This window comes from Takifugu flavidus, chromosome 5 (assembly GCF_003711565.1).
Source record: "Takifugu flavidus isolate HTHZ2018 chromosome 5, ASM371156v2, whole genome shotgun sequence".
In the NCBI taxonomy this organism is placed as follows: domain Eukaryota; kingdom Metazoa; phylum Chordata; class Actinopteri; order Tetraodontiformes; family Tetraodontidae; genus Takifugu; species Takifugu flavidus.
In genome coordinates this window covers 12,363,728-12,390,868 of record NC_079524.1, presented here as the reverse complement: position 1 = coordinate 12,390,868, position 27,141 = coordinate 12,363,728, and the positions used below count along the sequence as shown (strand labels likewise).

The 27,141-nt window shown below is 44.9% G+C and overlaps 1 protein-coding gene and 1 long non-coding RNA gene across 4 annotated transcripts in view; one reads left to right on the top strand and one right to left on the bottom strand.

The window, feature by feature from the left end:
- The window catches only part of fras1 (Fraser extracellular matrix complex subunit 1), a 107,126-nt gene that overhangs the window by 62,443 nt on the left and 17,542 nt on the right, over positions 1-27,141 (bottom strand). The window contains exons 3-11 of the mRNA XM_057032136.1: positions 9,820-9,927; positions 7,249-7,341; positions 6,405-6,564; positions 5,769-5,902; positions 5,252-5,335; positions 4,121-4,222; positions 3,542-3,733; positions 2,470-2,559; positions 1,641-1,788 (exon numbers count right to left, since the gene is read on the bottom strand). Coding sequence (XP_056888116.1) covers positions 1,641-1,788; positions 2,470-2,559; positions 3,542-3,733; positions 4,121-4,222; positions 5,252-5,335; positions 5,769-5,902; positions 6,405-6,564; positions 7,249-7,341; positions 9,820-9,927 — 1,111 coding nt within the window. The remainder of the gene's footprint in view (positions 1-1,640; positions 1,789-2,469; positions 2,560-3,541; positions 3,734-4,120; positions 4,223-5,251; positions 5,336-5,768; positions 5,903-6,404; positions 6,565-7,248; positions 7,342-9,819; positions 9,928-27,141) is intronic.
- Positions 13,708-19,709, top strand: LOC130525397 (uncharacterized). 3 transcript variants are annotated; one of them, XR_008950479.1, is made up of 4 exons: positions 13,709-14,445; positions 17,859-18,802; positions 19,060-19,460; positions 19,572-19,709. It is a non-coding gene; the product is annotated as an uncharacterized LOC130525397 (long non-coding RNA). The 3 variants fall into 3 exon arrangements; XR_008950478.1 differs by having other exon boundaries at positions 13,710-14,445; positions 17,859-18,864; XR_008950477.1 differs by having other exon boundaries at positions 13,708-14,445; positions 17,859-19,460.

Here is a 27,141-nt window from a genome sequence, read left to right as displayed (position 1 = left end):
TGTAGAAGATTCAGAATCAATTTGGATCCAGTTAGCAAACTGGAGCCACGGTAGGGTGAAGAGTGGGCGGGGCTAAACCAGGCCTTTAATAAAACTATAGGTAAAAGCAAAGCTGCTTTATGCTAGTTCTTATTTCTCCACTCCCACGGTGTGTTTTATGCCTCTATAAACAGTATGATGTGTGGTATGAGAAAAGGAGGGAGGCTGGTAAATATAGAACAAAGTAGACGGAATAATGGCCAGAAAGAAAGGCGAAAGAGGTGAGCACGTCTGCAGAATCTGGACCATTTCTCAGCTCTCAGGTAAAATATTTCAGGCAGTATTGACCGAAGCTTCTCAGTCAGGACGGTTTTACTTGGTATTCTTCATCGGGAAGATGTGAAGACAAACACAAGTGCTTCTTTTTATACTACACTCGGAAAAATCAATATTGACCATCAAAATACTAAACATTAAACAGAGCTTTCATCAGAACCATCAGAGGCTTTTGTCTGTGTTGCAACCATTAAAAAGTACTTTTCTGCTCGGTTTGGGACACAAAAAAACCCAACAACCCACAGGTAAAAATAAATCTTTTCTATTTCATAAAATTGAAAACTCAAACTGTCAGTCAGGAAAATGTAATTGACTGATTTCATATGGGCAAAATGAATTAAAGCTCTTCATAAATCTCAATAACGCTGTCCTCCTTTATTGCTCACAGCATAAGAAAAAAACAGTAGAGTAATAATAACTCTGACTAATTGCTGACAGCCTGCATTGGGGGGTTCACTTGCTGAGACAGATGGTTAGACTTTATTTAAAGAAGGAGGTGAGAGCTGTTAACAGGAGATGGATGATGAGTTAATGCCTCGGCCATCGTTTCCGTGTCTTCATCTGCAGTGATTCTTGTTGAGGGAGGCTGAAAACATCCCTGTTTGAACGTTTTTTTGGCCCCAACTGGGACAGAGGTCTCTGTGACAGCTACCAGGGCTCAATAAAAGCCACTTTTCCACTCTGCATTCATTAATTGTTAAATATTCTGCAAGAAAACTTTAAAAAATGTCCGACCGAGCGGAAGTCATTTGTCATTTCATGTATGGTCACGGCCCCAGGGGGTTGCAGAGCTACGTAACTCAAAAAGTTGGGAAAATTCAGATCTGTTTTAAAACGGGAGACATTTCTGCTTCCAATGAGCCACCACCACCAAATCTAGAAAAAATTCAAAGCCTGAGAAGATGAAGGAGGGAGGACCTGGAGATGGATGAGACTGGGGAAATTGTCCTCCAATCACCAGAAAGTCAGTTTTATGCTCTCTATTTGAGCTTTTGGCCCTCTTATTTCTTCACTGATTCAACTACTAGACCAGCTTTTTAGAGCATTTTTGAAAGCTGCCTTGGTGGGCTTAAAATTAAACCTGTCAACGGGCTGTAAACAGCACTATTTTTCACTCTTACGAGCCTCTCAGCGCTCTACGTACACTACAGATGCATTCATTCACTGGCAGAAACGCACCCGGCGCCAGCTACACCTCCACATCTTCCCTTTTCTTTTTACGAGAGGCAAAAACACATCAAGGTTCCCACCACCAGTGGAGATTATTTACTTTAGATGTGTGTTTTTTTGATCCACACACCCACTGATCAAGCGCAGCCTCTCACCTTGTTGACACTGAGGGCAGCATCCTCCCTCCTGCATGAGGGCCAGGGTACCCGGAGGGCACGTGGGGCAGGAACGTGCGTAGCAAGTCACCTGGGTATGGCGACATTCACACTGCCGGCAACCGCCGTCGGTCCACTGAGCTAAATCCTAAAAAGGAAATGAAAATATATTACGTATGTTAAAGTCAGAGAGGTGTTTACATTTATGAGGCAGCTGGTGGCGCTTGTTATTCTAAAGAAAAAGGGGGGAGGTGACACGTCAGAGCTTCATCTTAGCACTTGGCAGCTTAGCTTTCAGCTAAAGCCTTTCAGACGAGCTGTGAAAACTCAGAAACAGATGTATCGACATGTGTAGGTGTGATAAGTATGCCGTATCTGTCTGTCGGCGAGATTAATTCCCCGGGGAGATGCAGAAAAATCTATTCAGAGAAGAATAACAGTGTTCTCTTGCTCCAAGCGCCAGCCTGGGCTGACCGTTCTGCTGCTTCTCAAGAGTATTCCCCCCTGACTAAGAATGTAAAAACTTAAAGCCTCTGCTTTCTGGGTTTCCAGGCCTAGCCTATGAATAATGAAATCGAAGCCAGAATAATGAGAAAGAGATGGCATGTGGACTGAAGGCTCCGTCCAGAAACACATTTACACCGCCTCACTGCAAATCTACCTCTCCGCACCGAGACGTTGCATTTAAATGTTTGTATCCATCTCAATTTTGATGATCTTTCCCGGCTGTTTGCGCGGCTGTTTTTGTCTGTAATGAGCCCTGGCGCTGCTGTTCTCCACTTCTGAGAGTAGAGGAGACTCTTATGCGCATGGATGGGCTGATAAGCACCTCGTGAGCTTTTCCTTCGAAGACGCATGAAGATTTGGGGCTGGAACACTGCGGGCAGCACCTCCCCGCGATGTAAACCAGCTCAGATCCCTGAAAGACAGAAGAATTGCGATTTAAATCCTATTCTCTGAGTCACCGGTGGAGTTTTAGAAGAAAAAAAACTTTTTGTTTTTCTGTTTCTTCTTAGAGTGACCTTCCTCCAGTCCAGACCTGGATGAATGACAATTATCCTACTCACACTTAATGGTCCCCTAACCGCTGTAATTACCATTACATGTGCGTGATTAACGAGGGCTCCTTTGGTCAGGGATATTAAAATGATATCAGCTCTGATTGATGTGGGGAAATATTAGAGGAGTGGAAGCCCAAAGCAGTTAATGATACAGAGCAGCGGTTTTAGGTAACCTGTGTCCATTCCGAGCTACCGTAGAAGCACGGATTAGGTCTAAATCTACTAGAGGGGGTCAGCATCCTTATTTATGTAACTTAATTATTAAAAATTATATCTTATTGCCTGGGTGAAAACACACAATATAAGATGCTTAGGTTAATAAATACAATGAAAAGAATGTCAATACATACAGAATATGCTATTTCTGACACTAGAATTTATCTCTCAAGAAAAACAACACAGACGCAGCAAAATAAAGAGAGTTCTGCCCGTCCAGTTCCCATGGAGATCATTAAGAATTCCTCTCGTCTTCCCATCAAATTGGGCTGTAGTGACAGCTTTATCTGTGATGGGCGCAGCCAGCTGGTAAACTCAAATTATCACCTGTCCCACACGAGCTGAATTCACAGGAAGCAGGAAAATCTGAAGGAATCTGAATCTGACTGCTGGATATCGCGAACAAACTGAGTCTGACAACTCCCATTAACATCCGGTGGTCCAGAAATTGGAATTCTGGATCTCGAAATCTGGCAGAGAGCTGGTGCAGGAGACAGATTCAGCAGGATACGGGTTGTAACGACGGCCCGCTAGTTCTTTTTTACTTAATGGGTCCTCTGAGGAGCAGATGATTGAAAATTCCTATTTCTGACTCATAATAATTTCATTCTGATGAAAGCTCACCTGCGGACAGTCAAGGCGAGCGCACTCTGCCCTCTGGCAGAGGACCTGACCCCGGCTACAGGCACAGAATTCACAGCCTGTGTTGTTCCATATGTCACCATGGTAACGCACCGTACCCTCGTACAGGCAGCTCCCCTTAGCAGCCACACACTCCTCGCAGCACTGACCGGCACGCTTGACTTTAGTCTGACCCTGCAAGGAAACACACGCTCAAGGTTAAACTGAGGTCAGCTTTGTTTGTGTTTACAAATCTGAATTTTAATTTCTGTTTTTAATCGCAGCACAGTCGTTAGCTGGATTTTAATAAAAACGCTGCGGTTAGAGCTCAATATATTTGTAGATGAGGTGTGGAGAGAAGAAATGAAGGAAGGTTGAGTGACAGAGCTTCAAAAATGCTTTTGCTGCCTTTACAGTGACGGCAGGAAGTCCGATAAGCTGGTCCCACCAGCAGCCGTCTCCTCCTGTGTTCTGGTTTAAAAAGGCCACACATGGTCTGAGTGTGTGTGTGTGTGTGTGTGTGTGTGTGTGTGTGTGTGTGTTTGTGAGAGAGAGGGAGAGAGAGAGAGAGACGCTACCCACCTTGTCACAGGTGATTGGCTGACAGGTCAGTGTGTGACACTTTGACTGACCACGGTCACACACACACGTGGTACAAGCGTTCTTCCGCCACTGCTCACCGTCCTGCCAGGATAAACACATGCACACTTCAGGTTGGACTAAATGGACTGGTTATGCTGGGACAAACTCATGAATGGAGCAGTTATAGTGGGACAGAGGAAATAAAGGACTGGGTATTATCGACCATATGGACTGGTTATGATAGTAAAGAGAGCATTCTGTATATAAATGTAGACTGGGTTCAGTGGGCCAGAGAGGGTAAATACACTGGTTATAGTGGGACACAGAAGTACATGTGTGGTCACGTGTGGTCAGAATTCTAACGTTCACTGAACTGGAATGATAAATGAATATAAATTAACAAAACTAGCTGTAGTTGTTGAATTGTAAATCATATCAATTATTTGGAGACTAAATTACCCAACATATCACATTTTGCAGTCGACAAAATGACTTAAAACAGTTAAAAAGGCCTCATATTTGTTCCTTCTTCCCTAGAAATGAACTAGCTGGCTCACAAAAACGCCTTTGTGCAGCTTTGCAACAGCAAAACAAGAACAAGTCCAACTTTAGGAGAACCAGTGACTTCAGTTTCTGTACTCAAATCTAGACGAGGATCTCCAGGCGGCTCTCACAGACGTGCACTTTCGTCTTAGCTCTTAGTGCAACGATGAGAGCAGAAGCGGGGCAACATCATCCATTCTCTCACTAAATAACAAAGTCAGACATCTCTGACACACGGTGACACCCTGAAGACAATAAAACAAGCGTGTGAAGTCATGAGATGCAGACATGAATAAGTCTGACTCTTCTGGAGCTGATTCACTCTCTTAGAAGTAAACACATTATAGATGACGGGACACTGTGATCAAAGAGGAAGCCTGCCTCTGACTTAGAGCGTGTGTGTGGGTGTGTGTGTGTGGTGTGTGTGTGTGTGTGTGTGTGTGTGTTTGTGTGCTGGGTGGGGAGAAAACAAAAGGGTTTTCCTAATACACATGCACACACTAACCAAAAACCACATTTAGAAGGAGTCACAGAGTTCTTGAAAGGGACGTGCATTAGCATCATGATGGGGACTTGTGGGTCAGTTACCTGGTGCTCCGTCCCAGCAGACAAGCAGGGGTTGGACGTGCAGCGAGGACAGCACTGTCCCGGCTGGATCACCAGGTTCTCGTGCTGTAAGGACAAAAACAAACAACCGTGCCTGTGTGAGATCAAGACCAGTTTCGTCGCTAAAGCAGGAAGTCTGTAGAAATGCCAACAACTACGCCCTTCGGCTGGTCTGAAGCTGCCCGGGGCTCTGAATATTGAATATTCTTTATTTGGGAGGAGTGTGGTCGGTCTCCAGAGTGTGCTGCCTCTGCGGTGGCAAGTGTTTGTCAATCCAGAATCGATACAGAAGGAATCCGGAGGAATTCGTGAAATATTACCGAACTTGGAAGCTACAAACTGGAGGTTTATGAACATGGATTATACAACTGCTGACATATTAATGTCTGCTGAACATGTTTCCCAGCAACCGGGCTGAGATTGAACCCAGAACCTTCTGGTCGTGAGGAAACTGCCTAGGTGGATGTGATTAACGGCGTGTGTTGCTTGCAGGACTTACAGGTTCACAGACCACTGGCTGACAGGCTGCCACCGAACACTGGACCTCCCCGTCAGAACACACGCATCTGGAGCAGTGACCGGGCCTCCATTCCTCACCGTCACGGTACACGCCGCCTTGCCACGCGCACGATTCTGAAACACAGGCAGAATTAACAAACAGGGAAAACATGTTTCCACTGACAGATCGGGCAGCTTGGCACTCTCTGATTTCCAGGGAGGTAGGGGAAAAAAATAGTCGCTAATTAGCATCTAACTGTGGGGACGTGCATTAGATGCTGGAAGACATCATTAGAGTGGAGATTAACCATTGTGCACGGCTCCCTGCACCCAGATCAGTAACAACATCCCGGCTGATAGACGAGGAGGCGCTACAAATGCAGATCTGAGTCAGATCTCAGCACCTGAGCGACCCCAAACTCAGCAAATATTGATGAAAGCTAAACCGGCGATATTGCTCCAGAGGTTCGGGGAAGCAAATTACATTTCTCCCATGGAGGAACAGGCATCGCGGCGTTTGTCAGGAGAAACTGAATTCATTTGTCTTGCGAGTGAGGCTGCTTTATGGAGGATGGGGTATGATATTTTACTGTGGAAAACATGTCAGCAGAAGCGCTAATGAAAAACCTCCCCTCACCTCCACCGCGGCCACACTTGGGGCAGCACTCTCCAGCCGGGGCAAACAGGCTCTGTCCCGCAGGGCAGCTGAGAGGGGGGCAGGGCCGGGGGCCACAGGCCACGCTGCCTCTGGAGCAGATGCACAGCGTGCAGGGCGAGGGGCTCCACTGGCTGTCGTGCTGCAGGGACGGGGAGATGAAGAAAGGATGAGGAAGAGGAGGAGAAATTTGCTAAGCCTCAATGACAAAAGAGCAATTCAGAGATTTATAAAAGCAGGAAAAGAAAAAAAAGCCTCTTTTTGTCCTTCTGTTATGAAATGCTTCACGTCAAGAGTGCAGGTGAACACAAACAAGAAGTCTCCACTGTGGCGGCTTAATTGGACAGATGGTGTCCATACGTCCACCAGCTTCTGTACACATGAGTTCACTTTCTGAGTATGGATGAGACATCAGCGTCACCCGCAGCGACGGTGATGGAGGTGTGCAGCTGGTTCACTCACTGAGGCATCGAGCTGTAGACCTAAACCAATGCCGCCGTACGCCTACATGAAATGCCCCTTCAGTCAGAGGTTTCATGGTAAATTATCATATACTGTATATAAATTCAGCCTGCAGGGAAATCTTTTCAAGAAAAAAAAGGTTTTTGTCTCATTACTATCATAAAACTCAGTTTGTAGGATGTCTGACATCTTTGTCGTCTGTAATTGTAGCCTTTGTGGACAGTGATGTCTGGAATGTCCGTAACGAGGCATCAGGCAGGAACCTTCAGGATAAACCATTTAAATCAAGGCACATTTTTGCTGAAATGTTAATTTTGGGCATTTTAGTTAAAGAGCAAAAAGCACCCCTGATGTTTTCACTTACTCCAAAAATGGCTCCATCATACCGGCAGGAGTCCTGAGACACGGAAATGCACTCTGGACAGCACTCGTTAGGAGGAATCCTCAAACGCTCGCCCTTCAGACAGAACACACGGGTCAATATACGCACGCAAGCACGCACGCACGGACGCACGCAGCGCATCGCGGGGGGAGACGATTCAAGCATAAAAACATGTCGATTAAGATCATTTCACAGAAAGCAAAGTGACAGGGTTGGCAAATAAGAAGAACGATGAAACACAAGGTGTCAATTAGTCCAAGAACATTAGCAGGAGAACCGAATCTGTAACAGACAGGAAAGAATCTGAGGAGTCATTAAAATACACATTACAGCGCAGATGTGGAGCCGTCAGAACTGGAGCCGCCGTGGTGAAAATGTGTTCCTGAATACATAAACTACACAGGAAGCAAGTGGTGAGAAGAGGAAAATGTCCTGCGTCATTCAAGAGAGACTAACTGGAGGACAGATGTGCATGAGTGGTTTCCATGGCGATCCCAACTCATTATTACCATTACCGGCGCGTTTTTCTGAAAATAAACGTGTCTTTGTGTGTAAAATCCATTTTTCTTGGTTCCGTTCTTTCTTTCTTCTCAGGCCCTTTGTTGTCGCTTGCTGTTGGTGGTTATTGTAGCACCAAACGAGACGAAGGAGCTTCATTAATCACGGGAGTACTTGAGATTTTACGCTGACAGGTGAGGAAAAGGACAAAATGTCTGTGGAAAAGGGACGAAGGCGGTCGCTTTATATCCAGATCTTTGTGTTCAGATTCAAGCCAAATAATAAAATCAGAGTCTGCGAATAAAACCGTAAACTAGATAAACAAAGATAATAAGATAAGTAGACAACTGATTATGTAAATAAATGAATGTATGCGTGTCTTTTCACAAACATAACAAGTACCAAAGTTCATCTTCGGATCTCTTTGTACCTTCCAGGCTACCGTAGAAACAAAGCAAGATTATGTTACGCATTAATGAGCTGCCTCATTAATATTAACATAGACATAGTTTTGTTTTGTTTTTTAAATCAATAAAAAGACAGTGATTTGCCTGCCAGTTAGTCCACTAAGCTAATTATTCCATTATAAAAGGCATGAGCATGTTAATGATTTCTGGTATTATTCTATCAAAAACCCTTAATCCACAACACAATTTGAAGCCAATGTTGAAGCTCAACACATGAGCAATGATAAAAAAAATAATTAGAAGCTTTATAGCAGGCCTGAATTGATCCTCCGATATCTGCACCGCATAAATTAGACCACAAATGCTCTTCAGCACCAATCATCATCATCATCATCATCACCATCATCATCATCATCATCATCTTTATCATCAGAAAAAAAAGATAAAGTTGGAAAAGCACAAAGAGAACGTCGGAGAGATTCGAAGGAAAGCTTTCCCATCGAAAGCAAAGGCACTTTTTGAACTGTAGGTGAGAGGAGGAGTAACGTTTCGGATGATGGGATGGATTGAGCACAGGGCTCGTGAGCATAATGACAAATTTTTAATTAACTCGGGATTGCGAGGCAACAGAGTGGAAATCATTCAGCATCGATTGTTGCTTTTGCTGCGAGATGAGCACTGGATTTGATTTGGATTCTCAAATCCCAATGATGGAGGAACGACCAGTGAGAGAGAGAGAGACAGAGAGACATGGAGAGAGAGGGGAGACAGACGGACAGACAGACAGAGAGCTTTCGAAATGTGTCCCTGTGAATTTAAATGAGGCAAAACAGGTAAGCTGGAACTAAGAACCTCTGAGCACTTGTCACAGCAGCAAATTAAAGTGATTTCTTCACAAAAAGGCTGCCTGTCAATTCACTGACACTTTTTTAAAAGCGTCACACAAAGAGAGGAGATGAAACGGGGACACGACGGACAAGCTGCACTTTAGTGTGAAAGAAGTGAGAATAAAATATCAAAAATATCATTCACCATCTGTTGGGAGATACTTCAGTTTGGGCATTTGAAAAAGCACCTTTAAGCTCTAAAAGGTGGAATGAACTGTAAGTCTTTTTCTTTACTTCCTACATCGAACACAAGAGTTGTGGGTTTGGGATTTGACGTGTGTGGAAAATTGATTAAAATAACATGTCCACTGATATCGCGTCGGTAGATTTACTGCTATTGATTCAGCTTTCTCGGCTATGAATTCAGAGAGGGCGCATTTGTAACTAAAGGCTGGATTTATGCTCTTAATTCTTGTCTAATTACATCTTTACACAGACTAGTTCTGAAAAAAACATGGAGAATAGAGCTTCAATTGCACAAGACTTGAAGAAAATATGTACACTAATGCCATGGGTCAGTAATAGGCTAAAATTGTCTGCTAGCTAAAGAACCTAGCGTTAACCATACCAATAAATATAATGCTATCACAATAGCGAACTAATGTACATTATGATGTTTGGTTAATGTCAAAGAGGGAAACAATCGTGTAACAACACAAAATACATCACAAAACACGTATTTGGGGTCTAAAACACTGTTTTCCTTATATATATATATATTATAATTAATACAATTAATATCATAATTAATATTGTTTTACCTTCTGTAAGTCACAGTTTGGGTTTGGGCAGCGGGTAGGTTTGCAGATGGCGATGCCGTCATAGCAGCTACACTCCTGACACAATTGCGGTCTCCATGTCGTGTTGCTCTGAAAAAAAAAGTTAGGAAACATTACTCTTTAAATCCTTACATTCAAAATGCAAACATTTTTGCTAAAAGCCAGAGGAAATTATTGTAATGTAAACACATTTGACTCTCTGCACTTATCATCTGTGATGAAAGGCTGTAAAAGGCAGAAGGAAAGCCTTGAAGCTTGTTGTTCCTCAACATTTTGACTTATAAAACCTCTCCTTCTACTTTAAACCACTTTGCAGGCAGGACAACAGGCAGACAGCAACTTGGGTTGGATGTTGAACTTTTCCTGCGTATGCAAAACATTTTAAGTAGGAAATTAAGTTTTTATTGAACTCCCATCTTCCATACTGGAGCTGTGAAAGACAGCTGAGGAAGACCTCCTCAGGTCGTTCCCACCACAAAAACACAAGCTCCAATCAGCTGCTCAGCTGCACCCTTTAGCATGCCCTACCAGCGGTAACTCATAACAGCCGACCATTTCTTATGTCTGGCTTACAGCAGGAATGGAATCAATATCCCAGGGACTGCATATGTTCAGCTATATCACCACACAGACAATAAATCTAATTTAGCTGGGAGATTAATAACCTCCCGGTGACACGAGCATTGGCGGTTGCCACGGAGCGACTAGCTAACGCAGACTTTGAGGCGTTTAGGGGGGCATGGATGCATTTGGAGAAAACTTATCCGCAGGGTGATAAACTGTATACATTGACACAAAAGGAGGCCTCTTGGGCAAGTGGAGGGATGGAAATCAAATATAAGTACTGCTGAAAACTGGTGACAGCTAGTTCTGTAATGTAAAATACTAGAACTCTTTAACTGTCTTCCTCCTGGATGGAGGGTTAGAGGGCATCATGAAAAATGGACAGGCAAGGAGGCAGGCAGGCAGGCAGGCAGGCAGGCAAGCAGGCAGGCAGGCAGGCAGACAGACAGACAGACAGACAGACAGACAGACAGACAGACAGACAGACAGAAAATGTATTTAGGAAAAGAAGGCAACTGAGGAAACAGTGCTTGATATGTTCCCTCTAATGTGACTTGAGTCATACATGCGAAGGTATTAAAAAGTAAAGGTGTGGGTTTTGGATCCCTGCACAGCTGCCGCCAGCTGTGTTATGGGATGTACACGAGGGCCTGTGTGTCACCTTGGCGCACAACATTTGTGTTCCACATCAGGGAGGAGGGCGAGAGAGAAGCACCTTCACTGCCTTCTGAGTTATTAAATGTACTTGTTCATACTTAAACAAGTACTGTTCCAACTCCAAGTACACTCCCTATGCTCCGTGTATGCATCTGATGCAACTTGACAAGGCATCCCATAATGTATTTTACCTTGGCCAGAATCAGCAACACAAGTCCGTACTTGCATACTTGGGAAAGGGAAACATCTATAATTACGAATTTGTGACAGTAAAAGTATAATTATCTAAAAATACACATGAAGTAAAAAATAAAAAGACACCCAAGTGGAGATCAAATAAACAACTGTTTTACTCTAATGAAACAGGAGCCCACTGAGAGTTCCAGGACTTGAGCAGGAGACGACGGCAGCAGCTGTTTCACGCTGATTCAGATACTGTACTATGTTTAAACTCAACGCATCCGAACATTGACTGTAGCTAATTAAACCGACAGCAGCAAGAAATGGGTCCATTTATAGAGTATTCAGATTTATCCCAGACCCCAAAGCTTCTGCCATCCTATGTAGGTCCTGCAGAAACCCAACATACGTCCACCGTGACAAGAACATGCCACCTCACTCTGCATTCAACCTATAACAGGAAAGAGCCGGCGCGTCTACATATAAACGATCCGGCTCGTTCCAAAGAGCAATTCACAGGGCAGCATGCGATAAGCTTCCATCAGGCTGATCTTCATATGATACCTTCCTCTGGACTCCTCTGAACTCAGACGAACAGAACATCTGTGTGTGTTTCTGTGAAAATCGACACACTGACCATTATCATCCAAGTCCAGATCCAATTCCAATAGCAGTCGGCAACATTCCCCACTGTGGCCACAATCTCTACTTCATCAGATAACTTTCTCTCAGGGGGAGAAAGCTCTTCAAAGCAAAGCTAGATTGGAAATCATTCAGTGGAACTCCGGGGTACTCATTATTTGTCTTAGAAAAGAGTTTGAGTGGGGGGAAAAAAGTCACCATTCATTAGATTTTTAAAGTTGTAGGAAAGAGAAGAGAGGTGGAGACAGAAGCATTCTGTGAAAGTGCTGGTGGTAACTTAAATGAGGTGGAGTTCACAACAACCCCCCTCTGTCCCAGCCCAGCGGTTAACAGGATGAGGTTCTGACAGGACCAAGCGGGGCGGCTCATCTCTCAGGAGGATCGAAAGGCCGCACTCAATTCCAAAACCTCATCCTGTTTGCCTGCCACACCAAACCGTGAGGGGAATTGGACTGACCTTGGCCTCGCTGTAAACACAGACCTCTGAAAGTGGTCAGGGCAGGGGGGCAAAGATTCCCACTAAACCTGGGCTCCATATTCTCTGACCTGCCTCCCTCGTGCCCTGACAAATTTAAGCTTTGGGAGCTGTGCAAAGCCACAAGCCCACTGCTGAGATTGTCCCTGGCAGGTAGCCATACCCACTGTCCCCCCAATAATCCCAGGATGTGAGAGCTTATTTCATCCTCCTGAGAGGAAAGTAGCTTTAGCGCTAAACCTTCACACCTGCACATCAAATTTCACAAAAATATAATATAATTGAAATATAATAAATCTATATTCCTTTGGAGTGCAGCTGAGTGGATGACACTCAGCGAGCAGAGTTTGTTTGGTTTCTTCGGGTGCAGTAATGCATCATGTTGACACGTAGGAATAAAACAAAGTGACTGACGTTAAAATTCATGCTAATGTCTTTAAATTGCACCTAAAGCCCAGCTGCCTCTGCAAAGTCCCGATTGTTGTTTTCACATTATCATCTCGGAGGAGTTTGGCTGACCTAATGACCCCTGGATCCTGGTTCCCCACCCGTTGGGCTACAGCAAACTGGTCCAGGGTGAAAGGTCAAATAAACCATGGTTTAAGAGGACGGCAATAAGAAATAGAATCAGGGGTCAGTGTCTGCTGCCTAGGGCCCCACCCCAGAGCCAGGAATTGGTAAACACCTGCTGGAGTTTAAAGCAACTTTCAGCAAACAAATCAACAGCAACAACAAGCATTTAGCTGTGATGCTAAGTGCTAAAAAAAAACATGCACTGCTGTAAATGGATAAAGTGGAGCTTTAACGTCCAATACTTGGGAGCTGGGGTCACACTCGGAGACAGAGCAGGTCCTCCTGAATCAAAATGAAGCAGGCCGGTGCTGAAAAAACAAGAGAGCAGACAGGGAGCGCCAAGCTGAACCCTGTGCTGGGTTTAAGCAGCCCATTCAATTAAAGACCAACATGGACAAAAGGCTGTGTTGGACATTAGCAGGACTCAGTTTTGTGCGGCTGTCAAATATACCAGCGAGGCACTCTCCCAATCATGAACTGGTAGGGGAGAAAAAAGGCAGCAAGCAGGGCTAGAAGAATCTAATTGGACTTAAATTGGCCGAGTAGCTGATAGAAACCGAAGCTATTACTGAGGCAAACTCAATCTGGGTGCTGATGGCTCACATGGGCCAGCAGCACAGACAGAAGCAGAAACACAAGCTGCTTCTGTCGGCACGGTTTCACTGTTGCAGCCCGGCATCTGGACCAGGAGCAGGTGACATGCTGAGAGCCGTGCATGGGGGGCGCTGAATTCAATATCACCAGTAATCAGCATTAAAGATGAAGAGTGTTGAGGTTTTCTCATGGAAATTATGTGAGTTTGAACACGTAACAAATAGTAAAACAGGTGGCTGAACATGAGGAGAGGCTTGATCAAAGGTGCAGCTGTTGGACACCAGCAGCTCAGCTCTTGTTAGCAGCATACTGAAAAGCTACTAAACAGCCTCTAAATTCAGATTTGATCAACAGTCAGCATATTTCGCTCCAAGCACGAGCACAATTGCCATTAAAATGTCAATTTTCAGAGCAAAACAACTCTTTTCTTTGTCTTCTTTGATTGCTTTAGACCAGGGGTTCGGAACCCCCGGCCTCCGGGCCGTATATGGCCTACGAGACCATTTCTACCGGCCCGCAACGCAATAAGATTTTTATATTTTATATGTGCACTTATACAGTGGGACCGTTCGCTAAACTCCGCGAGCTGCGAGTAGCAGCGGTAGCGTATTTTTGCCTTTCGTATCCTAAAATTTCTTTCGTAACAAGAGGAAATATTTTCCCGTTTTCTGAGATAAAACAGACGGTTATGTTATGTCCGAGTCAAGGTCAGGGTCGGTGAACACAGCATGTGATGTACGTAGTGGGCTGAACTGATTGACACGGACGAAAAATGCATAGCGAAACACGCTAAACTCGACGAGTTGAAAGGACAGATTAGTTTGGATGAAATTAACGCTCTTCGTCGGAGTTTGGAGGCTCAACAAGCAGCTTTCACACGACCATGTACCAACAGAGAGAATATTACGCGTGCAAGTTTTGTGGTGAGTGAATTAATAGCCACGAAGCTGAAACCTCACGACGAAGGAGAGTTCGTGAACGTGCCTCGTTGCCGTCGCTGATGCGCTCGCGCCGGACAAAGTAAAATTGTTTCAAAGCGTGAATTTTTTTTCGTGAATAACTATTGAACTAAGACATATATTGTTATGATTCCAGTGGCTAACGGTATGTTTTTATGGTCAAGGAATCTAAATATGTAGTCAAAGTATATGTGGGACTAATATTTATGGTGGAAATCACAATATGCCAGGAATTGTTGCGCTTGGCGGAGGTCTGCGCTCTCCGAGTGCTTTCTAGTTGTTATTATTATTGTCTTTATCGTTCTTTCTTTTCATTTATTTTCTTGATTATCTTGTTGTATTGCAGTTTTTGTGAGTAGAGGCCTCGAACAGGCCCTTACGGGTCTCTTGCCTCAACTCTGCACCTCTTTAATAGTTTTGTATGATCATGAAAACATATTTTACTTGTTTGTCATTTTATTCTTTTTTTTGGTGATTTTATATGCATGTGTGCTAAATAAATAATTCAAACTCAAATGCAGCAATCATGAGACTTAGTAACACAGTGGTTATAGACTTTTTTTGTCTTTTTTTTGCATCCCTAGGTATGTGTTCATAATAGTATGGCCCTCGGAGGAATTTATAAAAATTGAAATGGCCCTCGATATGAAAAAGGTTCCCCACCCCTGCTTTAGACCTTCCAACATAAGGACAAAGGGAGCTCGGCTACGGGGTAGGCTGACTGAAAGAGCTGATTTGCCAACAAAATGTAATCAGGAGCTTCAGAAATTATTTGAAAAGGTCAGAAAGAACAAAAGATGGCTCTGAACAGCCATCATCCATCTGGCCACCAAGGTGAGCTAGTTAGTGGCTGAGGGACATGAGAGTGAAGTACGAGTGAAGTATACACACACACACACACACATATATATATATATCTGGAGGAAAGGCTCAGTATGAAATTGCTGACTTACATCCATTGATTCAACTTTCCTCTGGTGTGTGCGGCACAATTAGAGAAGCTGCTGGTGGGACATGACAAATGACTGGCTGATCATCAGCCTCTCATCCCCTATAAATCCAGCTGTCTGCCCCCAGTCTGCCATCGCTGCCCCCCCGTCTCTCCCATGGCTGCACATCAGCAGTCAGCATGTAATGAGTTGTGGATCATCAAACAGATGGCCCGTTTGTGTCGCAGTCCAACACGGCGAGAGATTATCGCCCGTGCAACAACGGTGTTGATGACACAGGAAAAGGAAATGTTGTTTTGTGAGACGGGTTGGTCCACGTCTTTCTACGTGAAGAGATTAATCGATTCAATAAAAGCACTCCACTTGCAGCCAACTGTGCCTTTATGTAATGATGCTGAAGAGCTGCAGGAAATTCTGCTTGGATTATTTCAGACATGTGGCAGGATGCTAAATATTTGCGGTGTTTTCAGCCACAATAGGAGCAGCAAATGAGCTAGAATCTGGTGTAAACCAGCTGCAGCTGGTACAAGCGTCACTATAAATCATAAACGTTTTCATTTCCTCTCCCCTTCAGTGTCGAGACCTCAAACAGAAAAAGTTCAGCTCAGTGATCCTCTTGATCCTTCTGATTAGATCTAATGTTAAAATCACAAACCTGAACTCTGGTCAGGGCCCACAATTATCTCTGATTCTCGAGTTGAAAAGGTCCCAGATCACATGGAGAACGTTTGTCGTCCATCAAAAACAGGGTGCATAAAATATTTCTCCTCACCCCGGTGGTGTCCTTCTCATGCTATTGATGTTCTCCTCACCCTGACGACGTTCCCCTCACCCTGCCGACGTTCTCCTCACCCTGCTGACGTTCCCCTCACCCTGCCGACGTTCCCCTCACCCTGCCGACGTTCTCCTCACCCTGCCGACGTTCCCCTCACCCTGCCGACGTTCTCCTTACCCTGCCGACGTTCCCCTCACCCTGCCGACGTTCTCATGCTACTGATGTTCCTCTCTGGCTTCTTGTGTTCCCCTCATGCTGCCGGATTTCCCTTCAGCCTAATGACGTTCTCCTCGTGCTGCTGATGTTCTCTTCATGCTACTGGATTTCCCCTCACTCTGCTGATGTTCTCCTTACTCATGCACCTGTCTTCTACAAACCCTGACCTCTGCAGAACGCCAAACATCTCAGTGAGAACAAAAGAGAGCAACAGCTTTATCCTGACAAAACAAACTGTACATAATTGATGTTGGGAGATGGCTTTGTGGGCAACGTTCCACTCTTTTATTTGTTCTTGTTTTGTGCGTTCCTCAGCCGCCTCACACTCTGGGGATTCACTTGTAGGTCTGGCGCTGCCCCTTGCTTCCATGTGCACAGGAGTGCCGCCATTAATAATGCACCAGCTCCCGACGGCTGACATGGTTACGGTTAGCCCTCGCCCGACAGGATACTGCAAGGTGTAACCACAGATTCTGAATGACCTCGCAGGAATTCAGACATTTAAAAATTAACCAGCACTGATTTATGACCCACTTCCACGCCTCTTATTTGTTGCGAGGGAGGTTTGAAGCAGCCAGCTGGATAATGTTTCCAGAAACCTGCTGGTGTAGCTCCAGAGCTCGTCGGACAGGGGTAGACGGGGGAAAATGTCAGAGGATGTCCTGTTGGCAGCTTTACTGGTGCGAATAATGATGTCACACATTCTCAGCTGAAGCTTAAATCAGCGAGCCGATATTGGGAGGTTTTTATCTGGTGTTTCTGCATCAGGTCTCCACATCACGCACAGTTTAGTGTTTAGTGCACTCGTCTGAACCACGACTGAAAACAAATTCATTCTGTTTCCTCTTTGGAAACCAAACTTATCTGATTTTGAATACTTGAAAAGATGCAGACCTTGTAGCTAATGGAGGAAAATCTTTTATTTCTTATGAATGTTGGCATTTCTGACGTCCTCCAGAACTTAAACACAAGATCTTAAACTTGAGTTTGTGGCTGCAGCAGAATCGAGAATCTAGTCAAATGAGGGTTTGCATCTGTGTAGCAGCTTCAACAGGCTGAAAAACATGTGAAGGTACATTTAAAGGCCACATTTGCACCTCAGCACACACCTGCCTGCTCCTCATCCCACCTGGCAGGTTGTAAAGGTAAAGATTTTCATGGATTTAATATGCAGTGTTGGTTTAATGAGCAATAATAAATTGCTCTTGCAAATGTGACGCAGCCGCTTCAAGGTGTAGTGGATAATAAAAAAATGCTCTTTAAACAGCTTCAGGAATTTTTCATAAACCTGTATGTTAGCTCAAAAGACAACCCCCCATCCTCCCACCCCCCAACACACACACACACACTCAGAGAGGGTTGTCATCTTCATGGGGCGTTTACACACATTTGACCTCTAATAGTTCAACTTTAATTCTTCTGTCTTTGCCTTTTAGCAGAGGAGTGAGTGAAACCCAGCAGCAAGGACACCAAAAAGGATACAGAGAGGCAACCTGAGACAGGAAACTTGCTTTGCTGCTGTGTGTGAGTACGAGTCTCCTGGCCCCTGAGCAACCAAACCCAAATAACCCAACATATGCTCTAAGATGTGTGTGTGAGTGTGTGTCGTATGTTGCCAAGAGGAGGCAATTAGAGCAGAGTCGAGGGACACACACACACACTGCACATACACTAGTGGTGGGTCAGTAAACCCACACTGAGATAAGCTCAAATGTAATTTATGCATTCCTTTAATGTTCCAAACCGATGGAGTGATGGGAAGCTGGTTGATTACGCCCACGTTTTGCGTACTGTCGAATGATTCGCCACTCCAATCAGGTTTTTGGCCCATCTGTGTGTTCATCGCGGTGACTTTTGCACTGTCAACCGGTTCCCCTGGGATTATAGCTCCAGGACCACGGACTGTTCCTGACATCTCGGATTAAAATAAAGGGTCGTCATGTGCAGACTGTCCGTCAGAGGAGCTCCACTGGGTGAAGGAAGGGTAAATGGAGCAAGATAATGTCTTTTCTAAAAATATCAGGTCACACGACATTGCGTGAAGAAGGAAATGTACATTACAGCATCGTCTGCAAATATTAGACTTAAAATAAAGAAAGTTTTTGTCCCCTACAGAATTACACCTGCTTCAATGCCTCCAGACAGATTAACGAGAGGGACAGATGCTATCATGTGTTTTTCAATTCCGTCCCTTCAAGTCGGCTCTCTGAAGCTGCTCCCCAGAGCTGCTCTAACAAACAAGTTTACCTTCAGGGACCAATGAAGTTCATCTGATCTGATACCATCTCCATGTCTCCTCTCGCCTTATCTCGAGACACCATGCTGAAAGAGGAGGGCAGAGATTCTTCTGATGCTTTCCAGAGAAATAACCGTTATAGATGTAAGAAAAACCCACCAGCGTTCTATGATAAGATGCATTTTCCTGTCTTTTTTATTAAAAAGGTGAGGATTTCACATCTCTTTATTCTTTTTTCGTGTGATTTTTAAGCATGAAAGGGACCTTCTGAGCATGACAGCATGTGCGGTTTGGACATCCAAGATAATAAAAACACAATTTAGTGATGAATACATGTTTTAGTGTTTTTAAATCAAACCATTTAACAAAATAGCCGGCAGTTAAATGTACTTCTGCTGCAGGCCCGATGCCAAATGCTGCACTGATGTCACCCTGCCGGATGTTTTCAGTTTTAATGGAGGAAATCTGGCCAACAAACTGTGTTGGATGAGTCTTTGGAGCTGCTAAGCACCCTCCCATTCAGCCCCCCATCAGCACAGAGCTGGGATAATTACTTGGCAAAAGACATTGTGAAACTGATATGACATCTGCAGTTATGCAGGACAATGCACGATGTAACATCTGAGCCCCCCCGATCCGGTCACCGACCATTACACCACTGTGGGCCTAGGCAGAACCGACCGAAGTGGGCGATGAAGTCAAGCTGAAATATGAATCTCACTGCTCTCGGGGGTCAGATGCTGAAGGAAGGCAGACTAGAGGAATACAGAAGTAGAGGGAAAACTGGTGGCTAATGCTAAAGGTGGCTAATGCTAAATCAAGTTAGCATCATTACTGTTAATGTTGTACAACACTAGATGATGATAAGAGAGTTCAAATGAGCTGAAGTATCTTCCTGCTCTCTGTGACACAGGCAGGTATCTCTATATACTGAGAAGAGAAGTGATTGACAGGCAGACTTCCTGCACCAGGGCCCCAAAAGGCTCAGACAGGAAATCAACTACCTGCAGCCTTCTCATCGCCCCCAACACAAGACTAATCAAGGCCCCCAGAGAGCAATTTTCACCTATCACCTGTCAAGTGAACACAACATCCAACCCAGGGGCCAAATCAGCCAGTGAAGAGGAGGTTACGTTAAGATACTTTGGAGGAGGTGGGAGAAATGGGAGGAGGCTTCAGGGCTCCTTCAGGCATCAGAACCAATGAGAATCAGCTGGAGGAACCGAGATGAACCTGTGTTCCTTCTGCCATCAAATGTGTCTTCTAATTCTCCTTCTTTAATAAATTACATGCTGTAAAAGGTAGAAAAATGACTAAATTCTTTAAAGGTTTGACTGGTCCGCCGGTTCCTCTTGGAGACATCAGTCAAGAAAACTCTGTTGAATCTAATTATCTTCCTGGCCAAACCTCGGTGTTTAGAGCGTGAAGAAAAACATGATTATGGGCTCACGGGTCAGTCAAAGTCTATCATTTGCAGGCAAATATCAGGCGAGAACACAACATCATGTCCAGTCTGAATGTGCAACTCGTGAGCAATAAAGAGAATCTGAAATAACACCAGGCTGCAGAGCTCCTCTCTGAGGACATCTGCCCATGAATCTTTAACTCCACCTGCAAATGTCAGTGAATTTCCAGATACTTCAGCATTTTACTCAACAAGCAAATAGATAAACTCGGGGAAACACGATGCAGGCAGCTCACATTTCACCAAAGAAAAATTGAAGTGGAACTTTGTAAATCGAGGCAAAAGCCACAATGCTTCACTGACTTCACTGTCTCACTGACTCTTGATTTAACTAACTCATCGCACAAAAAACTACTGTACCCAATACAATTTTAAGAAGTTATGTGTTCACTGAAAAGCTTAAATATAGGGCAATACGTCCAACTAATGCGTTAAAGCATTTATGTTCCACCTTGTTCTTGGGATTTCTGCCCTCTAGTGGCCGAATAAAATGGTAAATTAGTTGACAGACAAAAAGCTCATCCAGCACTTATATCTGCCCAAAAATGCAACTAAAAGAACAGAAAGAAGAAGATGATTAGAAAAATACAGGAATGAATTAGAAGGTGTACAAGAGAACACACGAGGAAGTCTTTGGGAAGCTGGGATGGAGAAAGAGGATGACGTGAAGCAGAGATTTTAGACAGGAGATGAGAAGGAGCCCTGCTGAGCTGAAACACTCCTGCAGCTGCTGCTGCTGCAACACGTTCTCCTGCTTTTCATCACCAGGCAGCTCTCACGTTAACGCATCCTCCTCCGACATTTGGCGTTCCCCTTTCTTTTATCTGCTGAAACTTTTCATCTGATGTGCCAAATGGGACTTTTCAAGAGGTCATCTTGACTTTTTATCAGCAATTTATACCATTTTCTTCTGTTTCTAAGATAATTGAAAACAAGTGAACTTACTTTTGCACTGACGGGACTGTGATGGGACTAGTAAATGAACACTAGTGACCCTGAGCACTGACAACATGCATAAAAAAATAACAGTACCATACACAGCCTTAATGCTAATATTGTTAGCCCAATTGTAGAGTGTGGCTACAGCTGCAGGCTTGAGCAGTTGGTCATGTGAAGCTGACAGCCACGGCCATATTTAGTAAAGCTGTGTGATGACGCCACGCTGTCTCGGACCCGGATTATATTGATGGCACGGACAAAAAAAAGAAAGGAAGAGGAAGCAGCTGCAGCCAAACTGCACGCAGCTATTTTAACTTTCATCTGCACCTAAATATGGAGCCGAGTCACCTGATAGTGGCCCACCCGCTGGGCAGATGAATTCAGATGCCATTGATATGTTCTCCCGAGGTTAATGCACACACAAAATAGAGGATTAAATTCTAGATGTCAGCATGGATGAAATAAACCCCCCAATGCCAATAAGAAGACAATAGCAGCAGGCAGGCGGCCGGTCCTGATTAATCATATGATAGTGTGCTCGTGGCCTGATTTACTTTATAGCAGCAAACACGATACTACAGCCAACTATCTGTGGCCTCATTAAAGAAACTAACGACATGTCATGCCGTATTTATCTGCCTTGGCTCAAATGCCGCAGAGAACTGAATATGATCTAAAATCCACTCCGATTGTTGGCTCGTGCAGCTCCGAGTGAGGGCACCCAGCTCAATTACAAAATGAATAAATATTCCTGGGAAATTGAGTGCCGGAATCAGACCAGCTCGGCCATGAGAGCAAATTTTAATGCAGTCAGAATCAGTTCAGGAGGTAAATGGATGAGGATGAATGCGATTTTTGATAAAGTCTAAGAAGAATGAAATGTTCACCTATTGTTGCTGTAGAATTCCAATTGGAGCCTCGCAGATCAGCCACCCTTGAATTTCACTATGCAGCAGTGCGTGCATGTGTGCATGCGTGCGTGCGTGCGTGCGTTCCTGCGTGCGTGCATGCGTGCGTGGATGGATGGATGGATGGATGGATGGATGGATGGATGGATGGATGGATGGATGATAGGGTCACACGTGCGTTCCAGAGGCCACGCTGAGGGCAGCAGGGATGCACGGGCTGTACTCCAGGAAGAGCAGCTCCTTCGTGAACCCGTTTTATCATCTAGATTAATTTTTTGAAGCCACAGCTTTGCTTTTCTAGTTGTGCTCTGTGTCGCCGTGGCGTCCTGAGAGCATCCAAAAAAAATCAACACTACAAAGAACAACAGAAAGTGACAAAGTAGAAAAATGCCACTGATTTTCATGCAAATGAAGAATAGAAACACATAAAGCATCTCAAACCCTGCTGATATCAGCTTCTTTTTCCACAGAGCACATTAAGATGACACAAAATGGACAATTAAAATCAAATGTAGCTGTGATTGATTTGGTGCAGGCAGTTTATTTAAACTTTTACAAGCTTTTTCTTTCTTTTAACGAAGCTGTGTGTACTTGGATCTGTGTGTACTAGTGTTAAATCCAAAACAAGCTGGGTTTCATTTGCTTCAAAATTTAACTGCAAGTTCTTATCTGAGAAAACAATCAGATGAGCATCAACCACTGCTATAAGAATGAAAACTAGAAGAGACAACCAGGACACATCCATCTAGAACATGGAAGCGGTTTCAGGGTTCCAACTGTGTCTGAGTGCACGCTTGGTGGTGAATGAGAGGAGATGATCAAAGCAGACGAAGAGGTTCAGAACAAGGTGAGACAAGCTCGAGCTGCTGTGCAAACACAATAAAGACAGAGCAGCACCTGTCAACACCGAGAAAATCAGTCAGGAAGGCAGACGGCACCAGGCTGTAATTTCTCCTACTAACAAACACGCAGGCGGAAGCAGCAGCTACGGGAGAGTCCGCTCCCGGCAAAGCCCTTTTCCAAGGTGCCCGAAGACATAAAGGCAGAAGTTATGAGAAATATGTAAACAAGTGGTGGGCTGCGTTCGCTGGAACAGGCAGCAAGACCATTGAAATTAAACAATGAAATATCCTGAGCTCCTTGCAGAAATATGGAAAATATTTCAATGATTAAGATACCCATGTGCTGAAGCAACATCCCATAAAATGCTGGTGGAACAAACCTGAAGTAGCGCAAGAACTTCAGGAACAGCTGACTGCTGCATTTGTGTTAACTAGGAGAGGCAAGCGAAGAGTCCGGGCTCTGCCTCGTGATTCCAACTGTTCTCTGTAAAAACGGCTGGAACCATGTGGGAATAATCTCCTAAAGGACAGATGGAATAGATACAGAAAGGTGCAAAGACATGTACAATCATTCCTGTACTTGTGTCTAATCAAGATTCCATTTTCAGCATCTCCAGGATCCTCTGGAGGGACCCATCACTCAAGGCTGGAAGCAGCTCTGGATGGCCGTCCCAGGACCAGACACAATGATAAAACTGTCTCGCACCTCTTGGACAAAGAAGCGTTGCGTGTTTCGGCTTCACCTCCGACCAACGGACACAACGCCACTTACGTAAGTTCGCAATCTCCTGCAAAGGAGCATTTGTCCCCCGTGCGGAGCATTCTTTCCTTAATCCTCCCAAGCAGGTGAATGGGATCCAGCTCTTAGAGAGATCCCAGCTCTCATGTCTCCACAATCAAGCTGACGAGCCAAGATCCGGCTCCCTTTCATGAAAATCGCCTCTTCAGAAGAAGGAAAAAAACCAAACCTGGAAATGAGGGGAGAAGGATCGGAGGTGGGGGAAGTCTCCTTTCAACTTGGGCTGAGGAATAAATTGGGCTTTTAGATGAGCAGAACGGCCTTGAATTCAAAAAAGATGAAAGAGTGAAATCAAAGCGGCAAGTGGAAATGTTCTCATCTGCCAGGATGTGGTAACGTTCAGGAAGGGAACAGAAGGTGTCTAACACTTGTCGTCTTTAAGGTTTGCTGCTTCAAAGCAGGAAACTCTGTGACCGAGCTGCTTGATTTAAAGAGAAATGTTTGTCCGTCACATCGATGATCAGGGCTTCACATAATTACAGGGTGAGGGTGTGATGAGACGTGGGCGTCCTGTTGTGTCTCTGTTGACTCTCAGGTCACTCATATCACAACTGATCTTTGTCTGGTAACAATGCTACACTGCAGCTCCCTCTGAGCTCACAGAAAGAGCTCGCCGTTCTGTCCCCTCCCATCTGTCACAGTTATTGTAGGAGCTGAGAGCAATGAGGAGCAAGACCATGAGAAACTCATCATTGGTGAGGGTCTTGCAATGGAAGAAAAACACTTTATACACTTGTTGCTCGTGTTGGGATTCCACACATCAGGCTATTAATGAATTCATGTGCACATTTAGCACATTTTCTGCACCGTCTGATAAAGCAGTGGCAGCGACCATGGAGGGTGGGGTGGGAAAGATGGGGGCAGGCGTGGGACTGTGGGGGGCACGGGGCATTCGAGTGTGTCGGCACAAATCACCCCAGTGCCGAAAGCAACCTGACAGGTAAGTGCAACACATTTCTCAGGCCTTGCAGTCTGTCGGGGGGGGACCACAGTGACAGACCGGTATGGTTAACCCCAGCTGGTGGTATTTTGGTAGATCTGATGCCAACATCCTCATTAAAGAACATGTGATAGGGCACAACTGGGCAACCTGACAGGTTGTGCAGCCTGTAGTGGGAAAATCCCAGTATCCCTGGGGGATACGGGCTTTTGTCTACTGGGGACAAGTAGAGACGGGCCCCAACACAACAGATTCTGTTGTCTTTTGTCACATTGCTGCACTTAATTCTGCCCCCCCGAGGAAAAGAGCCCCCGTATGGCCAACAGGCTGCAGCCAGACACGAGTGCCGGCACCTGAGGTGTCCTGTCAGTGTGGAATAAAGCTGCTGTTTGCTGCAAGTCTATCCACATCAGAGTTTACACTGCAACACCTGGAGGCCAACTTGGAGTTAGTTTAAAGAAATTCCTTTTTAAAAATGTTTTTCTGATTGTGAAGATAATTAGAACCAACATTAGGCTGCATCACATGTTGCAGTGTCAGTCCTGAAGATTGCTCACTTTCATGTGTATAAAACAGGAATGCCACAAACACATGTCCAAGCTAACAAATCAGGAAATGTAAACAGCGAATAAATAATGAAATAAAACGTTCCACGAGTCTCTGAAAACAACCCAGAAAAAGTCTTTAACGTCATCTCGTTCCAAATTTGAAATCGTAAATTCCCCATCCCACAAGTTCATCCACCAGTCAATTTTTAGAGGTTTTGCTTAGATGTTGCATTCACAGACTTAAACAAAAAAACAAAAAAGACTCGGCTGAGCTTTTATTTGTTACTGTGTAAGAAACATCAGAACAGCAGCAAATTTTTGGCGCGCGCTGCTGTTCCCTGCCAGTTGCCAGGCTGAACACAAACAGGCACGTCTCTTCAGGCCATAAATCCAGACTCCCCTGTTAACAACTGAGATTCACCTCTGAGCAGGCAACAGGAAAGGTGGTCAGGTTTTCCATGAGGAACGCTTCCCTGCTTAATTGCTGACCATTTTTAGAAGCTTTAACTCGTTAAAGAGGATAACACAACCAGACAGAAGTGAACAACACTAAAAACTGACACAATAAGTGCAATGTAATTATCGACAAACACCCCCCCCCTTTCCCCTCCGACATAAGTAGGAGCAAATTCTCCTTCAGTGTTGAGATCCTGCATCAAAAACGGGTCACTGAGCCCGCCCAGGCAGAACCGTGCTTCCAAAAATCCCCCTTCTGACCCGCCTCCTCATGCTGGAGGAAGTGAGAGGGGAGCGGGTGGCGTGGTGGTGGGGGTGGGAGTGGGGGTGTTTGTGATGAGAGTGTAAACAACAAAGTGAATTTCTTCTGTCGATCAGTGCAAGTTCAAAGGCTCGGCACAAAGTTGGAGCCTCGCGGATCAGCCACCCTTGAATTTCATTATGCAGCATCGTGTGTGTGTGTGTGTGTGTGTGTGTTTGCTGAAAGAGCTGCAGCAGGTTGGCCCTGACTTCCAGGAGCAGGTCGACACTGTAAACCTCTAATCGGGACAGCAGTCACTCTGAAGCCAGCAGTGGAACAAATGATGCCGGACAGGAGAATATTTGTGCAGGCTGCTCTGTCGCTTCGGAAGCACTGGGAATAGTCCCGGCACAAAGGCCTCATTCACAGCCTATTCTATTAACCCCCCCTACACACACACACAGACACACACACTAACACCATCACTGCCACCCCCACAGAAAAGTGTGTGTGTGGAGCGGTGGTGCTCATTCATGAATATCACTGTGAAAGATGTTCTCTTCAGCCAGATCTTTAAATTCTTAGGACAGAACAGAGCCTGGAAGAGAGGAAATGCTGTCCGTCCGTCCGTCTTTCCATCTGTCCATCCATCAATCTATCCGTCCATCCTGAAATAGTCCTCCACCCCAGCAAATGATTTTCCCTATCAGTTCCGAACTCTCTGGTATCTACAGGAACACTGCGTTCGGAACCACATTAGCCGCTGTGCTGGGTGGTATCCAAGCACGTGCGTGTGCACGTGCGCATGCATTTATTGGACTGGTGCAGATACAAAACTCTGACTTGCAAAATCTCTAAAAGCAGTTTATAGTTGGCGACAAACATGCAAAGGAGTCGTCACGGTGACGAATGGGCTGAACTCCGGGGTGTTACAAATGTGTGTTCTACAGAGGGAGGCGGGGGGGAACTTGCATTCTTCTCCTTCCAAACAACAGAGTTTACACCAAATACTGACGTTAACACCAGGAATAAAAGCTGACAGACGACCGGACGGACCGAGGAACTGCAGCTCCAGCTTCAGCTCCCGTCATCAGCTTAGCTAATTGGCTAAAGTGAAGATGTTCTGCCAATCAAAATTCTAATGGAAGTATATAAATTGGAGAAAAACAAACAGTGAACCAAATTAAAGAACGTTGACGGCACAGGGTCAGAATCACAACAGCCTTCAGCTGCGTTTGCATCACAAAGGCCTGAAAAAGTAATTTTGAGTCACTGGATCAAAGATACTCCTGATTATGATCCAAGCCATCTTTCTTTGGTGGCAGGACAGAAAGATGGAAAAGGG